A 26936-nucleotide genomic window follows, 5' to 3' on the forward strand; every position below is an offset into this window, starting at 1 on the left:
CAAAAGTTGAAACACATTGATAAATAATGAGATTTCGAAAGAAAAAAATTAAATTATCAGACTATGAGATAAGAGATAAAGGAAGACTCGACAAGATTATATGCTGTAAAAATTAAATATTAAGACAACTAAAAAGCGCGATTGTTGCATTTATCTTATTATTTATATAGTTCACACACAAGCCTATTGTACACCGAGCGATGACAGCAACGATATGTCACGAACGTGGCGTCGCATAATGAAACGCGCGCGGTTCTATTCCACAATTCTGATATAATCAGAACGTCGTAATGGAGCGCGTGACGTAATTGCGGATATAGTTAGAGGCGCATGGTGCGCGCGGAAAAGTAATCTAAAATCAATATGAGGCGTGCAACGCGAATGCAACGTGTTTAATCGCGCGTTCTGACTAAAGGTGAATGCAGCAATCTATGCAACAACACGTGAAACAGCTACGACGGACTTTTTCTGTATCACCGTTGATTACTCAGGCGAATCACGCATACGGTAGAATTTCTGCGCCGCGTCTCCTTCCCCCGCTTCAGTCCCCCTCCGTTTACCAACCTTAATTGATAAAAGCCATTCCGCTTTAATCTGATTAAAGCAATTCCCGTTTGCGTCGGGAAAAAAAATTTTTTTTCATTCACTGAATCAAACGTTCCGATGAAATGACACGGCGATGCAATTTTCGAGCAATTCTCGAGAGATATTAAAAACCGGTTAAAAACCAGATTAAAAACCAGTCGTGCCATTATTCGCGCGTTTTGTGCGTCAAACGTGCGTCGGATATTGACTGTTCACCAATTTAACCGTCTCCAATAATTAATTTCAATTCATATATTTTGTTAACGATGCTTATGTTAATCTAAAGGGATACTTGCGCTTTTCCATTATGTACCATAATTTATTTTATCATAATCATCAATGCATATTATCAATGCAAAAAGATTGCGTATAGTGATAATTTAACTATATGTATTATTATTGCTTTTCAATAAAATTCATATTTTGTAACAGTATGTAATGTAGGTAATGATTAATTTAACGATATTGATTTATTCAATATCTCTATTATATTAGAATCGCCTGATTTTTCGAAGAAAATAAAATCCTCGTAGAAAGAAACTGACCCATAAAGCTCGTTCTTCGTTTCGAGACTAGAAAATAGCTATAACTAAAATAATACTGCATTGCGGTTGCACCCTTCAATTTTTGTGTCGATTGTTTCCCGTAAGCGATTCAATCTAACATAAACATGTTTTATTTTCAAAAACTATTTATTTAATCTACCTAGAATTACCTAGAACTATTAAATTTAATATTAATAATTAATTAATAAGAGTTTTCACAAAATGAAATCCACCTTCATACGCCCAAATGGAATTGCGTGAAATATGCTATGCGATCATCGTGATAAAAAAAATTAATTCCACGAAAACGTAGTAAATTACCTTATTATTAAAAACTTGATGTCATCCCAAGTTTTATCCTAATCCTCTGTCGATGTATTTTCGAAAGCACAAAACACTTGCACTTAAATGACCATGAGTACACTAATTAATCACTTATGACGATCGCGCGACATTTTGCACAACACAGCCGATAATAATCGCACTCCTCGGCCCGAACTTTGTTTTATTTACGACATAGAATAATGCGAAAAAAATAATAGTATTCATCGCGCGAGCAATCGGCAAATTATATAACTATTGTAAATATTTTCGGATACATTATACAGATATACGTCGCGATATTTTCTCGCTTGATTGTCGCCACACGAATAATAAAATTACACGTACAACGCGTTATATACTCGGTGCATTCTTTTGCGCGGATTAATAAATAATACCCTGAAACGATTGTCTGTCTATCAACTCGGCATTCCCGACACTCGTTCGAAATCCGTCATTTGCAACGCGATAAATTATCTCAGTTATGTCGTTTACGAATATCGAAAGACGTAAATCACGATCGCGGAGACTAATAATAATAAAGAAATAATCGCCCGTTATTATGTTGGGCACTCCCGACGATACAAGACGCGAGAATCAGAGGATCAACATCGCCGGCAGTGATGACTCCGATTAAATAATCGCGTTGACACTTTAGCACAGCAGCTATTTCCCTCCATAGGCTGTCAATCAGTCGGTTTCCGTGCGATATTACGCGGTAACACGACTTGTCGTATGCATCGCCAGCAGTCGTCCCTCAGATACCGTCCCTCGTAGCGCCACGAGCCGCGACACGGCAGCCTTACCCCCTAGACTATATAGGCTGTCTTGGTTGTTGGCGGTACGCGGCATTAACCCTCGACGCTTGTTCACCTGCGAAATTCTCCCTTTCGACCGATTTAAGACACGCGACACAGAGGATCAACATCGCCCGGCAGTGATCTCTCTGATACTGACCTCCCCTCTACGGGATATTGAACTTGGTATTACTGCGCGCATTAAGCCTTGTCTACAGTAAGTCGTTAACGTAGGAAGCCCCAACCAATCACGATTGAATTTAGAAAAGAATAATCGAACGCAATTGATTAAACTTCTTATGATCATCGACTTATTGTAGACAAGGCTTTACGTAAATAGGCGCCTGGGAACGTGCAGGGGTTCGTCGACAAATTTCGAGAATCGTCTCCGATGTATTTTTCCCAGATAACGCTTTGCGCTGTACAGACATATTACTGCTCCGTATTCTTTGTTCCGCGATGAAATAATATGATAAAATTTTCTACATGGGGACAATATTACAGTAAAAATTCGAATAATTATAGAATAATTATCGTGGAATATACTAATTGTACATATATATAAAAGAAATAGCAGGATGCTTTTATTCAATATTTAATATATTCAATAATATTATATACGTATATTATATTTTAAAGAAATATTGCAATTATTCAAAAATCTTTAAATATCAAACTATTGCGTAATCGTTTATAAACAATAAAAAATATACATAATTTATAATTTTTATACATATATGCACAATTAATTTTTTGTAGATGATCGGAAAATATCTCACGGAGCACGCACTCGATACATTATATAGTTCAATAGTATGATGTAAATTATTAGATATAGTGTAGTGATGATTATAAATTGATTCTGGTAGCATACGGAGAAAGTGGCTCTTTCTGGCATCACTGCGTGTACGTGATAGGCGCGTGTAGCTCTCGTCGACGAATTCTGAGAATCGTATATGAATATTACATACGAGTATTATGTTTTATGAAGAACTATTGCAATTTCAAATTTTAATGCAAACAACTCGACAAATAAATATACAATCGTTAACAAATAATTTATCATCTTTATAGTATGTATATGTGCACAATTAATTATTATAAACAATTTATTATAGACGAAACACGAAAGTCTCACCTCGGTATTTATATATACGGCGTCTCAAATAATCTAATTTTTAATTAATATTTTAATAATTTTTATGAATAGATGCTTGTGAGGCATTCTAGTGTGAACTATAGAGATTTTAAATTACAGATAATAATAGTAGATTATATATATATATTAATAATATAATATATGAAACTATAAATAATTATAATTATAATTATAATTATAATTTAGTTCCATATATATATATATATCTTGGAATTGATAATACCCATAATTCTTTGCTTTTAATAACGAATAAATTTACTTGTAATAGATTATGTATTCCAATTAATTATTTAATTTCTATTTTATTTCTATTAAAAAAAAGGAAAAATCCGCACTGCACGCAAGTGATGCAATTATTAGTTTTAGTCATTGTTTATGTCATCATCGAAAGAAAAACATTGTGTCAAGTCGGGCTTTTCTTCGAAAAGGTTGCTGGGTGGCAGAGCATCGCGTGACAACTGCTCATTTCTCTTTCTCTCTCTCCTTCTCTATCTTTCTCGCTCTCTCGCGAATTTCTCTTTAATTGCGACACGTCTAGCGGCTTATGGCGCACGACGCATCCCGTAATTTCGCGGTATTATCTTGGTATGCGAGGGCAAGTGCTCCCGGTTCAATCAATGTCCGCCCGAGTGCACAATTCCATGCCCCCCCCCCTCTCTCTCTCTCTCTCTCTCTCTCTCTCTCTCTCTCTCTCTATTCCTCTCGCTCTTGAGAAAATCTCCCTCTCTCCCTCGATCTCTGTCGATCACCCGTCTCGTAGATGCGACGCGAATTTCTTCCCGTTCGCGTGCTCTACGCCGAGGGGCATCCATAGTTTGGCCAACCAAGATGCAAACCACTCAATTATCGCGTGACCCCGAGGCGCGAGGATCAAACTAGTGCAATCCAAGCACGGACGAGATCTCACCCGGAAATATGGGGTAATCCTTGCAAAATCACGTGAGTTTATCATGACGAAACTGAGAATAAAAAAAGGAAAGGAACAAGGAGAGAAAAGTAAAGTTCGAATAAACAATATCAAAACAATTAATAATTTTAAATTACTTTTTCTCCAAATGGCATAATCAATCTAGAATAAATATAAGATTCTAAAATAATGTTTTAAAGCACAAAAGTATATCTTAAAAATAGCCGATTTTTTAAGATGATAAGAAATATAAAATTTGTATGTGTCTTCAGTTTGTTAATTTTCATAGTGTCTTAGTCTGTCTTAAAAATTAATGTCACGAGTTGTAAGATATTTTATGTTATATTATTATTATTTGTCAATAGCGTATATATATATATCATTTCTTTTTATAATATAATATAAAAATTAAAATTTGTTAGAAATTTTCAGAAAAGAAGATACCGATAGAAGTAACTGATATTCGACTGTAAATTTCATAATCATCATAAAAAAGCGATCCCCAGTTCCATGACCCGGGGGAAAGGAAGAAAAGGGGATCAATTTGTCGGGGACATTTTGGACGGCCCTCAGATTCCATTTGACGTCGTAATCTAAGGTGCCTGACTTCGCACGATAGCGATATAAGCCGCCAGACTGTTGCGAGAACAAATTAGAAGGGCATCATTACGTGGGTGACGATAGTAGTCACCGACGAAGCGATTTCCGTCCTTAATCCAGGCCCCCGCGGACCTACTTCCGGCGACCCGTATGTAATATACGTAGAAGTCGTCGTCTGCCTGTTCAGGAAATTGACCCATCTCGCCCGCTTCATCATAAATGGACGGACCGACCCGACAACGAAAGCGAAGGGCCGAGATAACTTGTCTTTTTTTATCAGTGACATTTCGAGATGAGTCTCGATTGATCTAAATTTCGTTCGTTGCCTCTGGGTCAATTCCCGAATTCACGCAATTGAAATCACTTTTGATTAAAAAACAAAATTAGCTATTTATAATTGCATAAATTTATGACTTATTTTTAATTTGACGTGTTCAAGTTTCAAACTATATTTATAGATGTGTAAAAACAAATACTTTTTAATATTAAAGTTCTGAAACGTTTTCTCTAAAATTTTCAAGATTGCAAGAGATATATATCCTACTTTTCTATTCTACAAAAAGATAATAAAAAAATGAGAATAGATATTATCGAATAAAAAAATTATATAAACAAAGTGTTCTTCTTCTACTTCGATAATTAATTCATTGTATCTCTTTTAACGTCTTTGGTATTTCGATCATATTTATATCCTCCAAATTAAGAAGTCTTTTGCAGAAATAACGCTTTAAATTATGAAAATGTTACACGACATTATTATGAAATCATCTCGCAAATTCGTCATAACTCGAAAATTTTTTTAAATAAAAAAATTTAATATAAATAAGAATTTTAAATAAAAAGTGTAAAAAAAATATATATATATAATTTTAGGTGAAAGATAATTCTTAGATTGTAGTTATAATACCTCGGAATCTTTTTCAGATATAAAAAAAGAATTTACCGATTGATTCAAGATACCTAAAATAAATAGGATGTTTCCTGGCCCATAAAAGTGGTAATTAAATACATCAGGATTTGTCGACCGTTCTGAAATCGATCTGAAGTAGAATATCCTGCCATCGTCGAGCTTAAATAAAAATTGATCGGCTTTCCAGGACTTGTCGCTGTATCGCGAATATCCAAAGTGGAACATCCCCAACGAATGCAAGACTATTCCAGTCTTCGCCGGTTTGTTTAAAATAGGTCGCAGCATTTCTGCCCACCAACCGCAATTTGCAGCGCTGACAATCTCAGCAATTTTCAGCGGTTTCGCGCGCTCGAAATGGCGACGACAACGATGACCCTTCGCAAAGTTCTCTCACCGAAATAATCGGTTTCCAACATCTGAACTAGAACGTCTTCAACGATGAGCTTAACTAAAAGACGACGAGATTCCACTTGATCGCTTCGAAATAGAACATCTCGGATGTCGGGATTTCTGTCGAGCGTCCAGCATAAGAGACGAAAATCTAGCCGGCAATCTCGAACATTTGGAAATAAAAGACCTTCATCTAGAGAGAGCGACTAGTTTCTGTTGTCGCTTGAGAAAGCCAACAAGATGTCAACGAACTTCTACAGTTCTTCATCTACCGTGGCCATGTAGTCGTTGTCATCGTTGTCGAAGAAGACTGGTTGCTAACGTGGTAAAGACATAGACACATGGTGGACAAGGGTATATGTAGGGGAAACGCGCGTGGTGATCCCTTCGGCGCTAAAACATCTCGTCGGAGAAGATTTGTCGGCAGCTGGTGGTAAACGACAAATCCTCCTTGTCCTGCGGAGCTACCAACGTTCTCGTCCTGCCAGCTAGCTCTCCTTCTCGAGGAAATGTCGTCGACCCATTTCCGCGAGGAGTTTCAAGATCGATGCGCCTTGAGCAATCGAAGAAAGGAGGATACGTTTCTCTCTTCCTCCTCTCGTTCTCTCTTTCTTTTTATTGCAGATAGCCGGATGGTGCGACTTTAAAGAGCGACAACGACGAGTGCAGTCATTTAAAACCGCTTGCGGAGAATATGCTGTCACTCAACGAGTCACACAGTTTTATATTGCAGTAAATTTGACCCAGAAATCACATTGATGATGATTGCCCGCGTTTGGAAAAAATCGTGTTATTCTATAGCTATCTCTTGATCAGAAGAGCAGCGAAAGACAACTTGAAACTTTAGTATCTTCAGTAAGATACGAAAATTAAAAGTTTTTACTTATGAATCTAAGCGTTGCATTAATTCTTTTATTATTTTATTACGCGTATATAATTGATTGAGAATATATTTTGAGAAATTTAATATATAAAGCCACGAAAAATTTTCAAACAAACAATAACAAAAAATTGTAAAGTATATAATTATTTATTTCTTATAATTATAAATCTTTTAATATATATATATATATATATATATATATATATATATATATATATTTTTTTTTTCATAATTATATATATTTTTCGAAAATTAAATTTGTTTCCACAAAGAATTTGAAAATTTTTATTCTTGTGGCTTTTCATAATTGCTATTTAATTTACAATAAACATAGAGAGAGATATAAAATCTTGAGCAATACAATCTTCAGCAATTTATATATTAAACATTATCGGAGGTAGAACGTTGCAATGGGGAAAAAAAAAAAAAGAAAGAAAGAAAATAGAATGAACTTTTGCGTCGTTGTCGCTGTTGGGAAACAATTTGATAGCGTCGTTTCATAAGATCCACAAAAGGAGATGCGCCTTTTCAGTCAAACAAGAGAACAACAATGCGCTTTAAAACTCTGAGAGAAAGGAGTGGGAGTTACACGGATCGGATTTTTCTCCGATCGCCGTAGAATTCTCGGCTATTGTGCCCTGGACGATTTTCCGCCTGGCCGTGTCCGCTGTTTAATGAAAGAGTTTTCGCGCGCAAATGTAGAAAATCATAGAGATCTTTCGAAGAAATACTTTTTCTAGGACAGAAAGAGAAAGAGAAAGAGAAAGAGAGAAAGATGGCGGGATGAAAAGATGGGGCCGAAAAATAAAGAGTATGAACGAAGACCCATTAACTTCGAAGACCGGGTTAACTCGGAGAGCACGCCCGTGGGAAGCGCGATTTCTCAAAGTGTCATGAAGTGCTCCTTACAGAGACGCATCGGCGCCGCGACGCCAACAATTGACGCCAGACTGATTGTCCTCGTTGAGCAAACGCAACTATCGTAAACTGAGATTAATTTTATCGTTTTAATTAACCTTAATCAGTCGGGAGCATGAGATTACGGATTGGAGTTAAACAATTCAATGTATATATATATATATAGTCCTTGTAAAATATAAAATCCAGAAAATTAATTTCGTGTTACTGTGCTATCCGTTGTATAACGTAATAAATGAAAATTACCGCGATTTAAATTTTAAGTAACCCCAGAGTCAATTCATAAAATAAAACCAAGGTAGATAAAAACGAATATTATAAAACTTTACCGCTCTCATTAATATTTATTTATTGGAGTTAGAACCCAAGGATAATTAATATAAACTTTCTAAAAAATAAAAAGCTTAAAAATAATCAATAATAAAATAATAGAGGTTAATGGAAAACAATAACCTATATACTATATGTATATACATATAGCGTTATGAATGTGTCCATCATGTAACGGGAAATTAAAAAATATTAATTATTAACATTACACTTGTTTCCGATTGCTCTATTTAAAGATTTCTCTACTAGACAGGTACATCCGGCAGAAAATTATCTTTACCGCACCAGTGGAGTACGATCAAACGTATAAAAACAAATTTGCAGACCTCTGGTATTTCGCCGGTGGCTGTTGGAGGACTTTTCGCAAATAGCGCGCGGCACGTCTCGACTTACACGCGCGATAAGCGTTACAAATCGCGCCGACTCTACGAGAAATGTGCACAGGAGTATACGTAGGAATATTTACAATGGCCCGCGGTATTCATAACGCCTTCTCGCAACGACTTGCGAACGAGCTATCGCGGTCATCTCGGCCATCAATTACGACGGCCGTTCAATCGGCAGCGCATAACTACCTAACGTACACCTGCGTCTCATCGATTACGCTCGAATGAGGCAACTTAAATTAGCGATATATAGTGCTTCATTTGTTTCGAATCTAGGACGAGCCATCCAAGAATCGTAGAAAATATATGTATATTATTATATGATATTATATTCCGATCAAATAAAAAATCAACAATTTTTCATAGAATTAAATTAAATTAAAGTTAAATAAAGATTACTTAAATCACTTCAAGATAATAAAATGCAATAATAATATAATTACACGATAATCACTGTAATCAGAATATTCATAATACCGATGAGCAATTGTAATAATAACCATCGTGTTATGCACCCGATGTACCATAATCGGTGATGAACGAGGCAGGTGGAAACAGGTGCGACTAGTCGAGAGCAAAGGAGCGAGCGCTGGCTCGCTGGTAGAAATCGTTGTAATTATTATGTGTAAACGGCGTTCGCGCGAGCTCGGAACAGTTAAATTGGAACGGAGAAGATCGCGGACTTCCTGTTGGCTTCGCGCGCGCTAATCCATCTTGCCTGTCGTCGTACAATAACTATTATATCCACCGCGAAGTAGATCAGGCCAGGATCAAGCAATATTATTACTTTTTCCTCATCTCTCTATCTATCCATCTATCTCTCTTTCTCTCCGTCTCTCCCTTTTCTCTTCTGCTTCTCTCGACACTTATAGGCAGAGTCTACTTCTCACGAACGTACGGCTTGAGTGCGTAATTAATTAGTAATGCGATCTGACTCCTTTTGCTCATAACGGCATAATGACTAAGTATGCCGAGTATTTCAAACTGTCAAGTTTTTGCTTTTTTAATGATTCAAAAAGCAATTTTCTCATTGTAAAAATTTTATTAAAGCTCATCATTCGACTCGACTCAAAAAATTCTCTAAAATTTTTAATGTTTTTCTGATATTTTAGCAAGTAAAAACATCAAAACAGAGCTCTTTTAACAAATACTCTAAAAAAAAGTTTCAAGTTTGTTAAAAAATTATTTTAAAATAACTCAAATTTTTAATGAAAATAAAGTTTTATTGAAAAATAAAGTTTCAATGTTCTCAGAGTTGATACGCGATTCTTTTTTTTTTTTTTTTTTTTTTTTTTTTTATTATTCCTATTTTGATTAAAACCTGACGGCACGAGGGATAACTGCCGTTTTATTTTCACGATGCAGATACGCCATTAGAATGCAATTATTAAAAAAAAAATTGTCGAGCTTGCCGCGTCGCATGCGAGAGAGAAAATGATTAATCTCCTCCCATACCGGCTTTTCGATTATCGCGAAATTAATTAACAGAGATTTAGTAATTACCACGCACTCGTCGTCGTCGCCGCCGAACTAGCGCGACGTTTTGCGTACGCATATGTAACGTAACGATCATCGCGATCGCTCGCGCGACGCACACTCTGCGTCAAATATCGAGTGCACACAATGTACGTGATGTGGACGCGTTCTAATTAAGTCATGCCGAAGCATTGCGATGTGGTTAATCATGGTTGGGTGTATCGCGTTACCAATTTATGTCGAATTCGCCGCATTTAAAGGACGCTTTAATTGATAATTATCAGCATGTTACTAATGTAGTGACTCAATCCGAAATCGGTTATCGACCGGTAATGAAACTACCGGAAGCGTATGTCGAACGGTTTACAAACTTCAAATCAGTATTATAGTATTGAAATATTACAAGATGTAATAATTAAATTTAATTACGTTAGCTGAAATTTAACAAATAAGTAAAAATATTGTACATGTATATTAATCAAAAATAAATTAAAAAGTTTTGCTTTCCATGTACTGAAATTAAAAAGAAATTAAAAATTAAAGAGAAATAAACAGAGAATTGATTTTTATATTATATTATATAGAAAAATTTATAATTAATTATGAGAGAAAAAAATATTGACAATATAAATTCCCTATTTAACTTGAAAGTTTCTACAGAAAAATATCGACACATTGACAGCTTTTAAATTAAATGCAATTAAAAAATTTCATTCTTTGTTTAATTTAAAGTGGATATTACTTCAAGAGACTTTTAATCCCACGCATTTAGTAGTCTCCTATTGAGAAATGTTTACAATGTTTTACATTGAAAATAAAAAAAAAAGTTGTATAATAAATCATAATTTTCTTCAATATTCTCTTAGAAAAAAATTTCCCTTCAGGTTTAAGCGACAAGTTCTACCGGTAATGTTTCGTCGTTACAAAATCACTTTGCGTAATTACAAACAGTTGAACCACTTCCTGTGAAGATGCGACGGATATAGGGAACTCGGTCTCTCATCCTCAACGCGGCTGAGATTATCGTAAACGCGTTTGCAACAATGTGTGCAAAGTGCACGATAATCAGTAGATTTAAGCGCTAGCTGCAATTCCGCGTGCGCCCCCTCTTCCCTCCGCCCCTTTTCTTTTCCTTTCCTACGCGATACGCCGTATCCGTCGGCGATAATGACGGTCAGACCGCGGCGGTGGTACGCGAAGGACGTGAGGAATTGTTAGGAATAAATGCGGGAAAAAGACGAGCGCGACTCGCCCTTGCAGCCGCCGCCATACCTGCCGATAGTGTCTCGCTTTTTGCGACTGATATAATAAGCGCACAGTTGCCACGGATTTTTCGCTCCCCTTCCAATCCGCGAGAATATACAGCTTACGTATACAACGTATCCTACTTCGAAAACGTATTATTTTTCGATATCGAATCCTTTAATCTACCTAAAATCGATCGCTGTTATTAATAAAGTTGAAAGTTATATTACATTTCTCTAATCTCTCCCTTCGCTTTTTTTTTTTTTTTTTTTTTTTTTGTATTGTGGGTTTTTGACTTTTTATTATTGTACATCATTATATCGGTGATATATAACGTAGAATGAAGCAGAGATTTATTCATTCATTTATCATATATTTGACACATTCCTTTCATATCATTTATAACACCATCAATTTGTCGAGATTAAACTGAGCCTCTTAACAATAAGCGGTTGAGAAAGTAAGATACTAATATTAAAACATATAGTTTTCATATCGCGAAATCCTTGTACCTCGTTCACCGAAAGCCATACGATGCCAAGAAGAAATTGATTGTTTCTAACGACTCGTCAGCGATTCGCCGTTGACGCAACTATCAATTCTCAAACCGCCAACCATGTAATCTGCCGGTAACATATGGACGGGAAAGAATCTTGGTAACCGTATTTCGCTCGCGGGGCCTCGCTCAAATGCCGTGGTATTCGCTCGTAATTCAACGGATATTCGCGAAAAAAATACGCGAGTGATTGACGTATTCGGCTCAGGCAGGACTGTTTCGAAACGCGAATGCGGCATTCTTCGCCGCAGGTTGTCGCGGGCGGTCGTGAATACTTTCAGCGGGCAGATTGTACATCGGATAAGAAGAATTTCGCGCGGTTATATATGTAGGGAGGAGAGACACGGCTTTCCAGTTCTGCCTCTCGAAATTTTGCTGAACGATCTCTTTCTCGCTCTTTCGTCGAGATAGAATCGTTACGCCGCGCCGATAAAGTCTCTCGACGGCTTAACTTCGGACCATAAATCTCGATGTTATCTATCCGCTTACTCACCACTATGTCGGAGACTCGGTATAATTCTAAGTCAACGGGCTGCCATAATCCCGGAACAGCTCGTAACTCACCTGGAACAGAGAAGATCGAGGGACGTTAGCACTGGCTTTGAGCATAAATGTAAAATAATACAATAGAGAGAGCTAATACAATGGAAACAATAATGGAAATCAATGAATGACCATAATAATAGTAGTAACAGTACTATAAAATATATATATATATAAGTAAATTATTTTCGAGTGAGGTACTTTCAGAATTTGCTGCACACGTAGTTTCAGAAATTCTCAACTATGCTATATTCCGTCTACATGATAGTAATTCACAATGGCAACAAGAGAAATACGCCAAGCAAAAGAGAAAAGATAACGAACGGTCAAGAGGAATTGTGGTGCTCACCAATTTATTTGCGAGTATCCATCATGGAAGGTAAACCATATTTATTAAATAAATGTAAATAACTCGCAAAATAGAATTCCGCGCAAAAGATATTTATTTACGCTCATTATCGCAATTAACAAGCACCATTTTTTTATTTATAATGACCGATAAAAAAAAGAATATTATTTTCCAGCAACACCACCATATTATTCTAAAAGCATAATAGGAAACAATACGTATATCATTGTATCAATTGTTACACGTTAATCCGCTTATCTTTTAGTCTATTTAATTTTGCAAAATAAATTCTAATAAATAATCTAGTTTTTATTCTTTTACAGTTAATGTACTTAATTTTTTATTATATTCTACTTGTAACATATTCAGTAACAACTAAATTTAACGAACAAAGTGAAACAGCCTTTATGACGCGAATAGCGAGTCAAAAAGATATTCGATAAATTAATGAAGAAAAAGTGTTCATACGCGCCGATAAGAAAGCAATTTATTTGTCCCCATAAAAAAAAAGAAAAGAAAAAGAGAACGCTGGTTGATGAGCTGAATGTCGATTACAGCTCGATGCAGTGTGTTCGATTATCGCCTGAAGGCGACGATATCGACGCCTACTTCCATTTTCCACGTCAGATTTCTCTCTCAGGGAGTGCCACCGACAAAAGTAAAGAGGGTGAGAAGAGGAGTATGCGAGAGTGCAAGCGAATCCTACTCTCTCTTTCTCATAGTCTTCCCGTTTTTACGTTTTATCGCCTTTGTCCACTTGCTCGCCACTTCTTTTCCTACAGTTCTCCTTTCTCTTCCTTTTCTCTTTAGAGAAAATTCAGTAGAAAAACGTATAAGAACATATAGAAACATTATTCTTTATCTAGCATATAAAATTAAATAATAAAAGTGTTATTAATAATATTTTTATTATTTAATGTCATAATCAGATAGCTAATATTTTTATTTTTATCTCATAATTTATAATGTATCAAAACATTTCTCGATATATATATATATATATTCTTCCTTTATATTTCTCAATTTAAAATAGATTTGTATAATTTCTAATATAATTATATTATTTTATAGTCATTAATGTGCACTTTGACATTTAGCATCCTATACTTTTTTGTACTTTTGTACATATTTTGTATACACTTTAAAAAAGTGTTAGTATGTCAGAGCAATTACACTTTCCTTTTCCTCGCTCTCTTGGGTCTTTATGAAAAAAGTTAATCGACGATATTACGGCGTTTATTAAACTTAACCTGGACTCGCATTAATGTAGCCAGTTGAAGCCTAGGAAACTTCTATACATCATGACGATTAATAACTAAATTACGCAGCCCAATTCATATACACACACATCCGAAAATTCATATATATGCATCCCTGGGTGCGATGAGTGTTTCTTCGATTATATAAAAATATTTGCTATATTCGTAATGTGCAATCATTTGCACGACACTGCAAAAAACATTAATTTTCGCCATTAAATTAAAAAATCGAGAGTTTTCATTATTACTAACAATAAGCTACATTAGACAGCAGTAATATTATGATATTGTGCGATGTTTAAAAATTAATCATTATTGTAAATGTGACTGAAAATATGACAAAAGAAGAGAAGAAGAAAGAAAAAACTATAGTACCATTGATCGAGATGTCTTGTTCATATTATTATCGTTATAAATCGCGAAACTCGGAGATCGATACTCGCCCCATAAACTCGCCTCCTTCGCGATTTTACAGAGTAAATTACTTTACTCTGGCGCCCGCTTGCATTTTCTCCTTCCGGCCAATCTTTGCGCACGATCGATGACCACCGTGGCTCGTTCATTCTCAGGTAGACAATTGCAGCTTGTCAACTGAACTTCTTTCTCACGTTATCGGTCGGGAAACCGGTGATTTCATCCGGATACAACGTTTATTTCATAGAGCACTGTCTCGCTCTCGATCGGTCGGTCGATCGATCGATCGATCGATCGACCGATCGATCGTCCAAGACTGTTACTCGCATTAAGCGCATAACTCGCCAACGGCAGGAAGAGAAGGAACGTTCTTGCCGAATTTCTTCCCGCAATCTCCGACACCGCCATTTCGCTCCGTCCTGCCCGGTACACGGCTCGTTTATCTCGTAGCGCGCGGTCAAGGATAATGCGCCTCGAATTCTTCCTTAGCTGTTGGTGTTTGCGCCGCGCCGGCCAGGACGGCCGCCGTCATAAGTCCCGAAGAGCCGCCATTTGTTCGGGGCCGCGAGAGTTTTTCGCTTAATTTTTCAATTTCAGAAGGAAGAAGGACGCGTCGAGAAAAACGCGCACTCCCGGTGTCCGGTGACACGGAAGAAAAACGATGCCGCAAGGCGAACGCCCGCAATGATGGACGAGTACTTTTTTTCGTTAATTGATTCCGAAAATGTCCTAGTAACCAAGATGAATTAATAATAATGGGTGACTGAATTCTTGCAATAGTGGCATTCACGATTTATGTGGCTATAAAATCTCTTGTTAATTTTTTCGATAGTTTAAATATCTTAGTAATGATGTCTTGGAGAAATTCTGTTTAAGTAAATTTGCTGAGGAATAGAGTTTCTTCTTTTCTCATTCGTAAGAATCAACAAGAATGATATTTTAATAAAATAAATTAATGATAGAGAGCAAAGTATCTTTATCTTTCTTCTCATTCTTGAGAAAATATTAACAAAAATTAGCTTTTCATAAGTGATACTTTAAGATAAAACATTAATAAATTCTCTTGTTTCAAGCATACTTGAAATAAAATTATCAAAAATTAATATTAATCTACTAATTATAAAAACGGTAAAAAGTAAAAAAAAAAAAAAAAAATAAATAAATGAATAATCCATACGAATCAATTTTAAAACTGAAAAATTTTTCAAAAACTATCACTTAATTTTCAATCAATTTGAACTCTTTCAAAAGAGTCGAAGTACAATATTTAAAGAAAATGTTTCTGGTACAAAGATTATATATGAGTTTTAATTACACTCGTATTGCAAGCAATCCTTTTCAAAAATAATGATTAATCTAACTAACTCGACTCGCAAAGATTTAGTTGAAAAGCAAGCGATACCTCAGTTCTTGACAGATAGCATCATTCTGAAATAAATATCTCGTATATAGGTCATAACCGAGCTGATGTGCCGACAAGAAGACTTCTAGGTCAGAGGTCGCGGTGGAATGATTCCAGCAGTTGGAGTCGAGCAGAGTCAAATTAAAAGTTGTTGTCGTTGTCACGGATTCATGAAGCCAGCAGGCAGCCGACGGAAATGAAACATTAATGTCCTTACGTTGATAAAGGCGCACGTTGCGTGGCGACACTTGGCACGCAATGTACCATACACACGCTTATAAGGCGCGTATTTATGAGAACACGGAGGAGGCGTTGAATTCCGTCAAAAAGATAACTCGTTCATTATTATTTCTGTTTGTTTTGAGCTCAGTTCTCTTCGCAACGCTTTGCGAGAGCAAATCGCATTTCTTTCACGCCGTTTAAGTTTAGGCGGAACATAAACGCGAACGCAAACTATTTCTCTCGGCCCACATAAACACACATCTGTTCCGATTGCTAACCGCCGACTAACCGCGATCATTTGAATATAAATAATCTTCTCGTCATTGAACAATTTCTGTCGCCGCAAATATCTTCTCTCTATAAGAACGTCATTTACTTTTCGATTGTATCAAACACGTTTTATTCAATGTTTCTACGTTTAGAAATGTCTGATTGAAATAGGTTAATGGGTTAAAAAGCAGAACAAGTCCTAAAAGTAGCTGCACAACGAATCGCGAAACGAATCTACTATCTAATCGAGGAACGATTCTGTGAAATAATAGAAACGTTGGATTTTTAAGTCTTTTTTCAGAAAAAAAAAATTTTGACCTTTATATTTATTTTGTATAAATTAATAATGACTGAGAATGACAAAAGTGCATGACTTGAATCAACTTTTACTCAAAAATTTGTAATTTTTATTCATTCCTCGCTTAGTTAAAACAATCGATTTACCCATGTTTGTTACGTTAAATTACAATAAGATCAATCGATTTTATCGCACGTTGTAAATCCGTAGATAGTTTGTCCTTATTTCGATTCACGATCGCAACCACACTCGTTGTACATCCCTTCTAACCCGCATTTACCCAGTTGCACCGCGACACGGATGGAATTCGAATTGCAACTCTCCTCCGAGTTTCATCTCCGAGGAACTTTCTCTAACGGCCACTGTGGAAAATCCCGCCCTTGTAAAACTAATAGAGTAACTATTACAAAGTCCTACATCTCGATTCGCATCCCACCCTCCCCTCCCCCCGCCCCGACTCTCGCTCTGTCTCTCTATCTCTTGCGTCGTGAAATTTAATCAGAGTATTATAACCGTGACGTTATCGAATGCCGAGCACGGAACGGCTGCTATATCGAATCGAACGAATTGCAACCGAACACGAAGTTGCCGTTGGTCAACGTTGTTGGCGAACGGACGCCTCATTTCGCGTTTCGCCGCGGGACTTTCTCGCGCATCGAATTCACAATAGAATTGGCTCGGGTAATTGAAACGCGGGAATTCCTCCTGTTTCCCGTCCGCCGGTCAAAGGAGAAGGACAAAGTCCCATAGGGAACAAAAGTATAATGATACTTTGCTTTCGGCGAAATTACTTTTCCGCGTCACGTTATTATTTATATACGTACTACGTACGTAGTATACGAAGCGCACTTTTAGCGTCAAATTTATTGACACGTGAGACTCTTGCGCTGCAAAAGTTAATTAAATCAATTTTAAAGAAAAATAAGTACTAGATAGTCACGTCTAGTACTACAATAGAAAAGGATAAAAGTTTAGCTAAAAAAAAGTATCTCGCCAAGTTTGCAATAAAATTTACCGTGTGCGACTTTCGATGTAGGTATTATAATAACTGACTCGCGTCAGTTTTGTAATTCGCGAATTTTCCCGGTCGACGAAGATGAACGACGGATCATTAGCATTAATGAATAACCGGCGTCGAACTTGGCGTCGTTTTAACAGCGCGAGGACGGCGAGACGAGGAGGATTTTAACGGAACGTTTCTTCGACGGCGAGAGCCGACGCGACGCTGTTTTGTCGAATGATTCTTCGGCAAGTTGCACTGAAAACCGCCGGCGGAATTTGTATGCAACCTTGTGGTGGCTTAATGGCGATGGTGGTTTCTCAAGCGGCGGCGCGACGCCGATTTATAGCTTGGCTAAAAAATCATCCGCGCGAAAACAAGTCGGGCCCGAGAAAATGAGAGACGTAAAGTCGCAAATTTAACTGTTGCAACCAATTCGTACCCGATATACCCGAGAAGCAAACGGGAATAGGAATTCAAAATCTACATACATAATTAAGAATAAAGGTCACGCGAACATTAGATTATTTATTTATATGTTATTTCACAAAATTTTATTTTACATATGTATATATATATATATATATATATATATATGCACGTGTATTTAAATTATGATAAAAGTATACGTTTGTAATTCCAGAGTTGCGCAAGCTTCATGAATTTTTACACTCTCGTCTCTTAAATATACATCGACACTGGTTTTTAAATGAAGCTTAAAACTCGAGAATAAAGCGAGATTCTTGCAAGAAGAGACACTTTGCGCGCAAGCTTCCATTGTCTGAAAAATAAAGGAGTGAAGGGTACCGTGGTCCTTAAAGTACTCAATGACATAGAGTAAATGGGACAAAGCTTTTAGGAAACTCCAAGAGCGGGGCTATTTAATGGAGTTCTAATCTGGATACACCTCCTCTTATCGGGGGGTCTTTCGATATTTCAACGATCCAGCGCGACAACTCGATTGCCGTCGACGCAGTCCCCACCCCCGAGATAACATCTAAATGGAGTTCCATTTGTAGACGGAAACGTATAATCCGCGTAATCATGTCGCCTAATTAAATTCCGAAAGCTTTTTAAGCGCGCGTTTGCGGCACCTACTGCTGACATCCTTAATGAACGAACGCATTTAAGAGCTTGATCATATCGGATCCCGCTTCCCACAGATAAAAGAACCTTGCCGCGCGATAAAAACTTCTAGAGCTTTATATCATTACGTTAAGAACTGTGTTAAAATTACGAAAAGTATGTCAAACGATGAGTATAGATAATAATCGACCTTAATTATTTCAATAGATTCAGATTCTTTGGCAAAATTTTAATTTCATTATTATGTACATATATTTTGTATTACCATAATATTATCAATCGTTATTATTTTAATATTCACTTATATTATTTTGTTACATCTACTACTTTTGTATATTATAGTATCGATGATGTATAAAAATGCTGTCGATAAGAAATTATAAATTCGCTTAATTCATCTTATCCGTCGTAAATTTTACCTACCATTTCAGTATCGACTTAATTAAAGTCAGCATATATCTCAAATTGCAAACTTCTCGAATTCGACGGTGCATTACTCGGACTCGGTTTTTTTATCAATCTGACGATCTAAAAATGCAGATTCTGATCTTTGTGCGTAACCGTAGGTGTCCAGATTATTATACATACCGGTTATCAGCTATTGCCTCGCTCGTTATGCTTCAAGGCGAGAGCAGAATGCAGACTATTCCACCAGCCGAGCGTAATAAATTCGGACGGGTAGGAGGGAGAAAAAAAGAGACACCCGGTGCAATTTATCACTCGGTCATTGACGGCAATTAATCTCTCTATCGGCTGCGACTAATATTTATATTCTCGCGGAGAAACTCGTTCGGCAGGAAAAAAAAAAAAAAAAGGAAGAGATTGAGGGAAAGAGAAATAGTGCGTTTCGATCGCGACTCGTTTGTCACTCGATAGCGATCGATAGCTCGAACGACGGCGATTTTTCTCGCGCGTGCCTACGTTTCGTATACGCGTCTCGCGATGCATCACGAAGTAGAAAGTCATGCTTTCTTCCTCTCCTCTCTCTTTCTATCGCGAGAACGGGTCTCCTATAAACGGCGTCTCTTCGCGATGTTTCCGCACCTACTTTCGCGATAAATCGCATGGCGATAATGCGCCCACGTTTTCCCTCGTTCGAATAAACGCGCTGGGACGTGGTGGTTTCGTGACCTGGAAAAAGTTTTTCTTCTCGTCCTCGAATTCGCGACCGAGTCGCAGCTGGGTGAATTCTTCATTACGCACGGGATAATTTTTTTTTTTTTTTTTCCCTCGACCCCGTTGAGATTTGAAAGATTGGATAAGCAAACTCGGAAGAGATTGAAGCGTTGTTAACGTCATATTGTGCAAATTTGTTGAACAAAAAAAAAAAAAAGAAACAGCAGTTTAAAAAAGAAGTAAACGACAGTCTCTCTCTTTCTGCATATATACTTTGAAAAAAAGAAAAGTAGTTTAGTTCTATATTTTACTTTTTTAATCTAAAAAATGACATTAACCAACATCGTCCCTATCAACGTGTTCAAGCGGTTTTTTTTTTTTTTTTTACCGTGACGCCATTACAGCGAGAAATGACGAGATAATCGATACACTTTATCGATGTCTGAGACGACAAGTTTTGGTACGTCGATACGCGCGTTTCCGTAGCCGTCAAAGCGGCGCAAAGTGCCATCAAAGGATATACTTGAGGACTCTCTTCGGCGGACTTTGACGCCGTTATAAATGTAATAGAAAGCTGTGAACGGTGACAAGCTGCGCGCGTTCAAGAGTACAGAGCACGCGAGAAACTCTGGGATTTTGAAACGACCGCGCGCGAGTAACAGCCCTCTCGAAGGTGAAGGACCGGCGGGCGTGCCAAAGTGTCAAGTCACGGGAATGGTGAATTTTACACAGACCACACAACGACCAGAAACACCATAAATCATTGATTCTCAAACTAGTCCATAACCATTATGACATTGGCAACGACGTTGCACTTGATGCAAATACCTCGAATAAAAAAAAATTAAGTTTAACGTTTTAACACTTGGAAGAATATGTACTTGTGAAAGTTTTACGACAACGTAATTACATTAAATATATTATTAAATCTATATTTTTTTTTATTAAATATGTTTTGAGTATTTTGAAATGTATTATACATATATATTTAATAAAAATTGCATTTGAAAAGTCATTAAAAGTTTTTCACATCAATATAATAGAATATGTACCTACTTGTGAAAGTTTTACGATGTAATTACATTAAATACATTATTAAATTTATATTTTTTTTATTAAATATGTTCAAGTATCTCGAAATGTGTTATACATATTTAATAAAAATTTGAAAAGTCATTAAAAGTTTTTTACATCAATGTAATTACGTTAAATATATATTAAATATACATTTTTTATATAAGTATTAAACATGTTTTAAATCAAAATATTTCGAAATGTGTGTAAATTTTTAATGAAAATGTATATATTTTTAATAAAATATATCAAATGTGTATTTTCAATAAAAAACCGCATTTAAAAAGTCATTAAAAATTCATCGAATGTTTGTTTTATCCCGAGGAAGCCTATCAAAAAACGTTATTAGCATATATCTCGAGCTCTTTATATGGCAATTAAATCACGCTTAATGTTCGTTGGATCGAGCAACGTCGAGATGGGTAGACAATGCACAATGCAGATGTTTCCGTAAACAGGCGTTTTTCGAACATCGCTGTCAGTGCATTCGATCGTAATTAATATTGACCTCGCCGTGTACGATATCCGCTCGAGCCGGCTAATAATATCGGCGATAACGGCAGCTGTCTTACTGCAAATAATGAGCAGCTCGCCGCTGACGGATGGAACGATAAAAAGAGAAAACGCGATCGTGAGAGGGGCACAATAATGGCGCGCACAAAACTTCGGTCGACATATACATATATATACGTACAGACACAGAGGAGAGTTATACGAGCGCATACGTGCATACACAAACGAGAGTTGCGATCCCGTTCCTCGATTTCCTCCACCGTGACATATCACGAAAGGTTTCGCCATGAAACACCAACTGTATATCCGTTCCGCTCTTATTATGGCGGTCGAGTTAAAGGGCAATCCTCTTTGCGCGCGAATCGGATCACTTTTGCGAAAGCGATTCGTAACCTCGAGCGCGAATCGAACCTTCGCGCGATCGCTGAATAACTACTTCGATTATTCGAGAGAGTGGATGAGAAAGAATAATGCGCGAGACTTCAAGGATTTATAAATTGAAAAAAAAAAAAAAAAAAAAAAAATGCCTTGAATGAACGTGTTTTAAAATTATAACAGCAACGTTCGTTTTATTGAGTGAATGAGTTATATGCTACTTACTATTTAATGACTTATACGCTACACTTACAATTTGCACTCATCTCAGTAATCGTCATGATTCGTAATATACATTTAATAAAAGATATAAAGATAAGACATTCTTTAATTATCTTTCAGATATTTGTTTGACTTTTATGCGACTTGGCGCATTTGCATAATACACACGAAGAGAAGAAAATCGTAACGAGTTTTGCCACAAATTATCGGTAAGACAACTAATGACGTCGAAGGTGAGCCGAAGATGCAACATGCGACAGGTGCATGTGTAAGCGACTGCCTACGCGAAACTTGAAGTTTTTAAGGATTATCCTGTCGCAAACAAGACACACCCTGATCCACGATATGGTCGAAGAGTCTCTCTCTTTCTCTCTCTCTCTCTTTCGTCAAGAGAGGAAACTTGTGCCGCGCGTGAGAAAGAGCAAAAAGTCAAAGGCGGGAGCGAGGATGAGTCTCTCTCTCTCTCTCTCTCTCTCTCTCTCTCTCTCTCTCTCTCTCTCTCTCTCTCTCGCTTTCTATCTTTAGAATTATAAATTAATGACAAGTGTTCCTTCGCCGATGATAATGACGATTAACGAGCGACTCGCGCGCGCGCCGCGACTGTATTTCGACATTTTAGATAAGACTTGTCTTATCTACGGAAAATGCCCGGTATACTCATCGATACTCGAGAGTGCACACGATATTATTACGTCGCAAAACTATGCGGTAAAATGTTGAATTTGAAAAAAAATAAAACAATGTAGTGAAAAGAATATTTATAAACTGGAAATTCAAATCGGACATTCAAATTTTTCGATAAAAAGTTTAAATTTTAATCGATCTTACTATCGTACACAATGACAAAATAAAAAAGACATTAAATTATTGATATATTATTTCTATTATATATATATATATATATATATGTATAATAATGAGATATATACGTATTTCGTTAAAATTTCAATTACTATTAAAATTTCATCAATTGAAATTTTATGTATACATATAATTTTAAATATTCTGAAATTAATTTCCAAAACGTGAAGATATGCAAAAGAACTGCTATTAACAAGTTTACAGAGTTTATAAAAACATCGTAATTTATCGAGATGTCTAAAATACGATTAACGAGACGAAATAATTCACATCTATATGAACGAATTTTGCATTTCTCAACGAGAAATTTGTTTTCTTGCGCACACTGGCGCCGAATGACTTTCCAATAATTTCAACGGGTCGAATTATACAACGTGGGAGAAGTTACGAGCCGACATTACACAGGTTTTTCGCCAAAATTCCGAGAACGTAGCGGAGATCGTGTGATATTTAGGGGCGCGGAAAAATCGCGCGAGCCGCGCGTATGGTGCATGAGCCAGCTTAAATATTCTGTAATTATGCGCTTGCACCGTGCATAGTATTTTATGACACGCACGCATTCTGCATCCAGCAACACCCTATCAACATAACACGCGGTGCCGACCGCTTTGCATAAAACGAGGATAACTGACCTCAATTGACTAGCATCATTTTGAAAATAGTGTAAGCCTAATTGCGAAGCAAAGTATATATGCCAAATAAAAAAAAATAAAAAATAATCTTTCAAAAAGATATCAATAAACAGAAAATGTGGGTGTTATTATATTTAATGTAAAAATATAAATAATATATATTATTATATTTAAAAAACAAAATTTATTTTCTAGAATAAAAAACCTTTTATTAATATTGTCCGTCATAATTCTTTGTATATTAATAAACGATTGATCAAAATTTACTCTCAAGAGTATAATTTTCGTAGGTTTCTTATTTCTGAATTTCGCGTCGTAGACTTCTTAAGTCATTCCTTCGTCAGAAAGAAACGCATTTGTTCGACTTCCAAAGCATTGATGTTAGTTTAGCTCGTCTTACTTGTTCTTCCACACACAGTCTTCATGAAATGTCACTGTGAAACCTTATTTTCCGGTTGTCAAGGTAAATAAGCCCACCTTGTTTTTGGATGAACTTTGAAAGAGCGAGTTAAGGCAAGAAGAGCGGTTCTTATGCTTACACTATACAATTACTAACTTTCTTACTTATTATTAGAAATTCATCTTAAGTTCTGATTGTGCATATAATCTTTTATGCCGAGTAATCACTAGTAGAAAACAAATAAAACATGAATGAGAAAAAAGAAGACGCAAAACAGTATAAAAAAATAGATAAAAAATAAAATAATGCGAACTTCATATTTGAATTTATGAATTTTTCTTTTTATAATTCATTTTTAATTTTTGCTTATTTACTACATAACAGATAAATACATATGTATTTATAAAGTTTTATTGTAACATGCCGAGAAAGAAAAAGATTCACTATAATTCTGTCATCATTTGATTTCAAAGTATATTCAACTCTTGTAAAAAAAATTTCTGAAAATTCCTTGATTTCTTTCAGGTATTTTTAATCAAAATTCCAAGTAAAAAAATATGTAAAAAAATTTCTTTTAATAAACTTTTTTCTAATGCTTTTCACTCGTACAAAGGAAAAACACAAAGCTTAAGTTTCAAGGACTAGATTTATAAATGTATTGAAAAAAACTGAATAGCTTTCGATAAGATAAAAATTTTTAAATTTTATAACATTTTTATTTTTATCATTAAAAATTTTAACAAAGAATATGTACTGCATATTTAATATTTTGTTAAAACATTGAATATATAAATAGAAATAGGTATATACTTATAATTTATAGTATAAGAACGGAAGTTATCAACGAGAGAATTTTTTAAAATATTCTCTGAAAATTCTAAATTTTCTATATTTTCCAGGGAGTGTAGTATGCACACATACCCTGGTTTTAAATTAATTAAATTTTAAATTAATTTAATTTTATAAATTAATTTTTTACGTCTAAATTTCAATTCTAAATAGTACATATTGCTACTGTAAATTTAATTAATTTTATAATTGCTTAAATATTACTAAATGTGACATATAAAAAAATATATTTATGAAATACAGTCGAAAAAGAAATTAATGTCGGATATACGTTTTTATTTGGCTTTATCGATCGTTGGCAGTGACCAATATTCATTATTTAGCTTACATATTCTATATATAAATAACGAGGACAACAAGGAGGACGATGACGACGACAAAGTGCATCGTCTATTGCTTATGCAAAAGACAGACACGTACGTGACCGCGGCCACGTCGTTAATTTCACTAAGTACCAGCCAAAGTCGAACTACACACTTACATTGACCGCTTCATCTCGCGTTAAGTAATTGCAAGCCAATGGGAATTACAATTGCAGTCATTCGTCATCGTCATCAGGCATGACACGAGAGAGACATGTAAAACTTAGTCTATAACCGTTCATATTACTGTACAGAGTGTTTGGCGATTAGACATAGTAGATGATACTTCTTATTACTCTTTGAAAACCGAAATAACATTTCTTTAATAAAAATTTCGAGACATGAATATCTTAACTTGCGAGCCATTAAAAAAATTTTTTCGCAAACTGAGCTTTAAAAATGTAAATAGTTAAGAATAGATTTTTCAAATACAATATAAATATATGAAATGTTTAATAAACTTTTTAAAGTATATAAATATAGAAAAGTAAAACAATATATAGCAAAATATTCAATTTATTAAATCTTTGAAATATGCTAAAAGAATTATATACTTGTGTCTATTCAAAAATTTAAAAAAATTTGAATAAAAGTTAACATTTCAAAAAGAAATATTCGTATTCGATATGAATTCAAATTTACTATTTCAGAGGAGATAAAAATTTGTTATTCGCAGTTCTAGTATTAATTTTTCTCCATTGAAAATTGCATTTGGTTAGACTTTTCAGGAAAAAAATTTATTTTATAATTTTTTACAAAGAGAAAAACGTATATCGACTTGTTCACGTCGGCTACCGAATACTCCGTATGTAGAACGTGCGATAGCTCTACACGAGGTTATTATGAGTGAGATCTGTGCCCATATATGATAACTGTGCCGCTGCTCTCCAGTTATGCCTCTCCTCTTTCTCATCATAACCGCATATATATACATATTTATTACCGCTGTCTGGTCGTGTGCCCGTTTGAAAGAAGAAGCGGTGAAAAAAGAAAGAAAGAAAGAGAGAGAGAGAGAGAGAGAGAGAGAGAAGTAAGGGATGTAGTTTAATAGGTATTTATTTTACAATCCAGAACCTGGATATTCTCATCGTGAGGAAAATATAAAATAGTATCAGAGAATGTATACGTAGCGGAGAGTATATTTACACGGTAAGTGCATGGTAAGTTAATGCTGGAATAAAATTGGTGGAAAAAATAAAAAGAGGAAAAAATTTATCGTGCTCTACAGCTGAAGAATTTTCTAATTCTTTAATTGTATGTAAAATTATGTCGCAATTTTGTTTTTAATCTCTTATTTAAACACTGATCTAAGATTAAAGAGCAAGAATTTCCGCTCTTACATTTGATATATCATTGAAAGCCTTAAGGATGAGCACAGGAAGCTCGGTGAATCCGTTCGACCATTCCCGTTTCCTTTATTTATGACATCCACTTTCTACATATGCGGCAACTTGGGGGGAAAAAGCGCCGGGAATGTCGTTCGGAATTACAGGGAAACGCGCCCCTATGCCGCCACTGTGAAATGCGGAACATACACGGGTGTGTTTTACGCATTACGGGAGTGTATACGCGTAGGTGCATCTATATTAGTGTTTGCATATGCAGCCGAGAACCTAATTCAGAACGCGGCGAAGCGTGGCTTAATTCTTTGTGCATATCCTTATGGAGAGGTGTTCGCGTT

At 35.8% G+C, this 26936-nt stretch overlaps 1 protein-coding gene across 7 annotated transcripts in view; it reads right to left on the reverse strand.

The window, feature by feature from the left end:
• Positions 1–26936, reverse strand: part of LOC140675391 (CCR4-NOT transcription complex subunit 6-like) — a 431843-nt gene that overhangs the window by 302480 nt on the left and 102427 nt on the right. The window contains exon 4 of one of the 7 annotated variants that reach the window (XM_072909832.1): positions 12502–12572. The exons of 5 other annotated variants lie outside the window; for them this stretch is intronic. In XM_072909832.1, coding sequence (XP_072765933.1) covers positions 12502–12572 — 71 coding nt within the window. Of the gene's footprint in view, positions 1–10833; positions 12573–26936 lie in introns of those variants that run through there. One more of the 7 variants, XM_072909826.1, reaches the window with a different exon arrangement.

Source organism: Anoplolepis gracilipes, chromosome 17 (assembly GCF_047496725.1).
Source record: "Anoplolepis gracilipes chromosome 17, ASM4749672v1, whole genome shotgun sequence".
In the NCBI taxonomy this organism is placed as follows: Eukaryota; Metazoa; Arthropoda; class Insecta; order Hymenoptera; family Formicidae; genus Anoplolepis; species Anoplolepis gracilipes.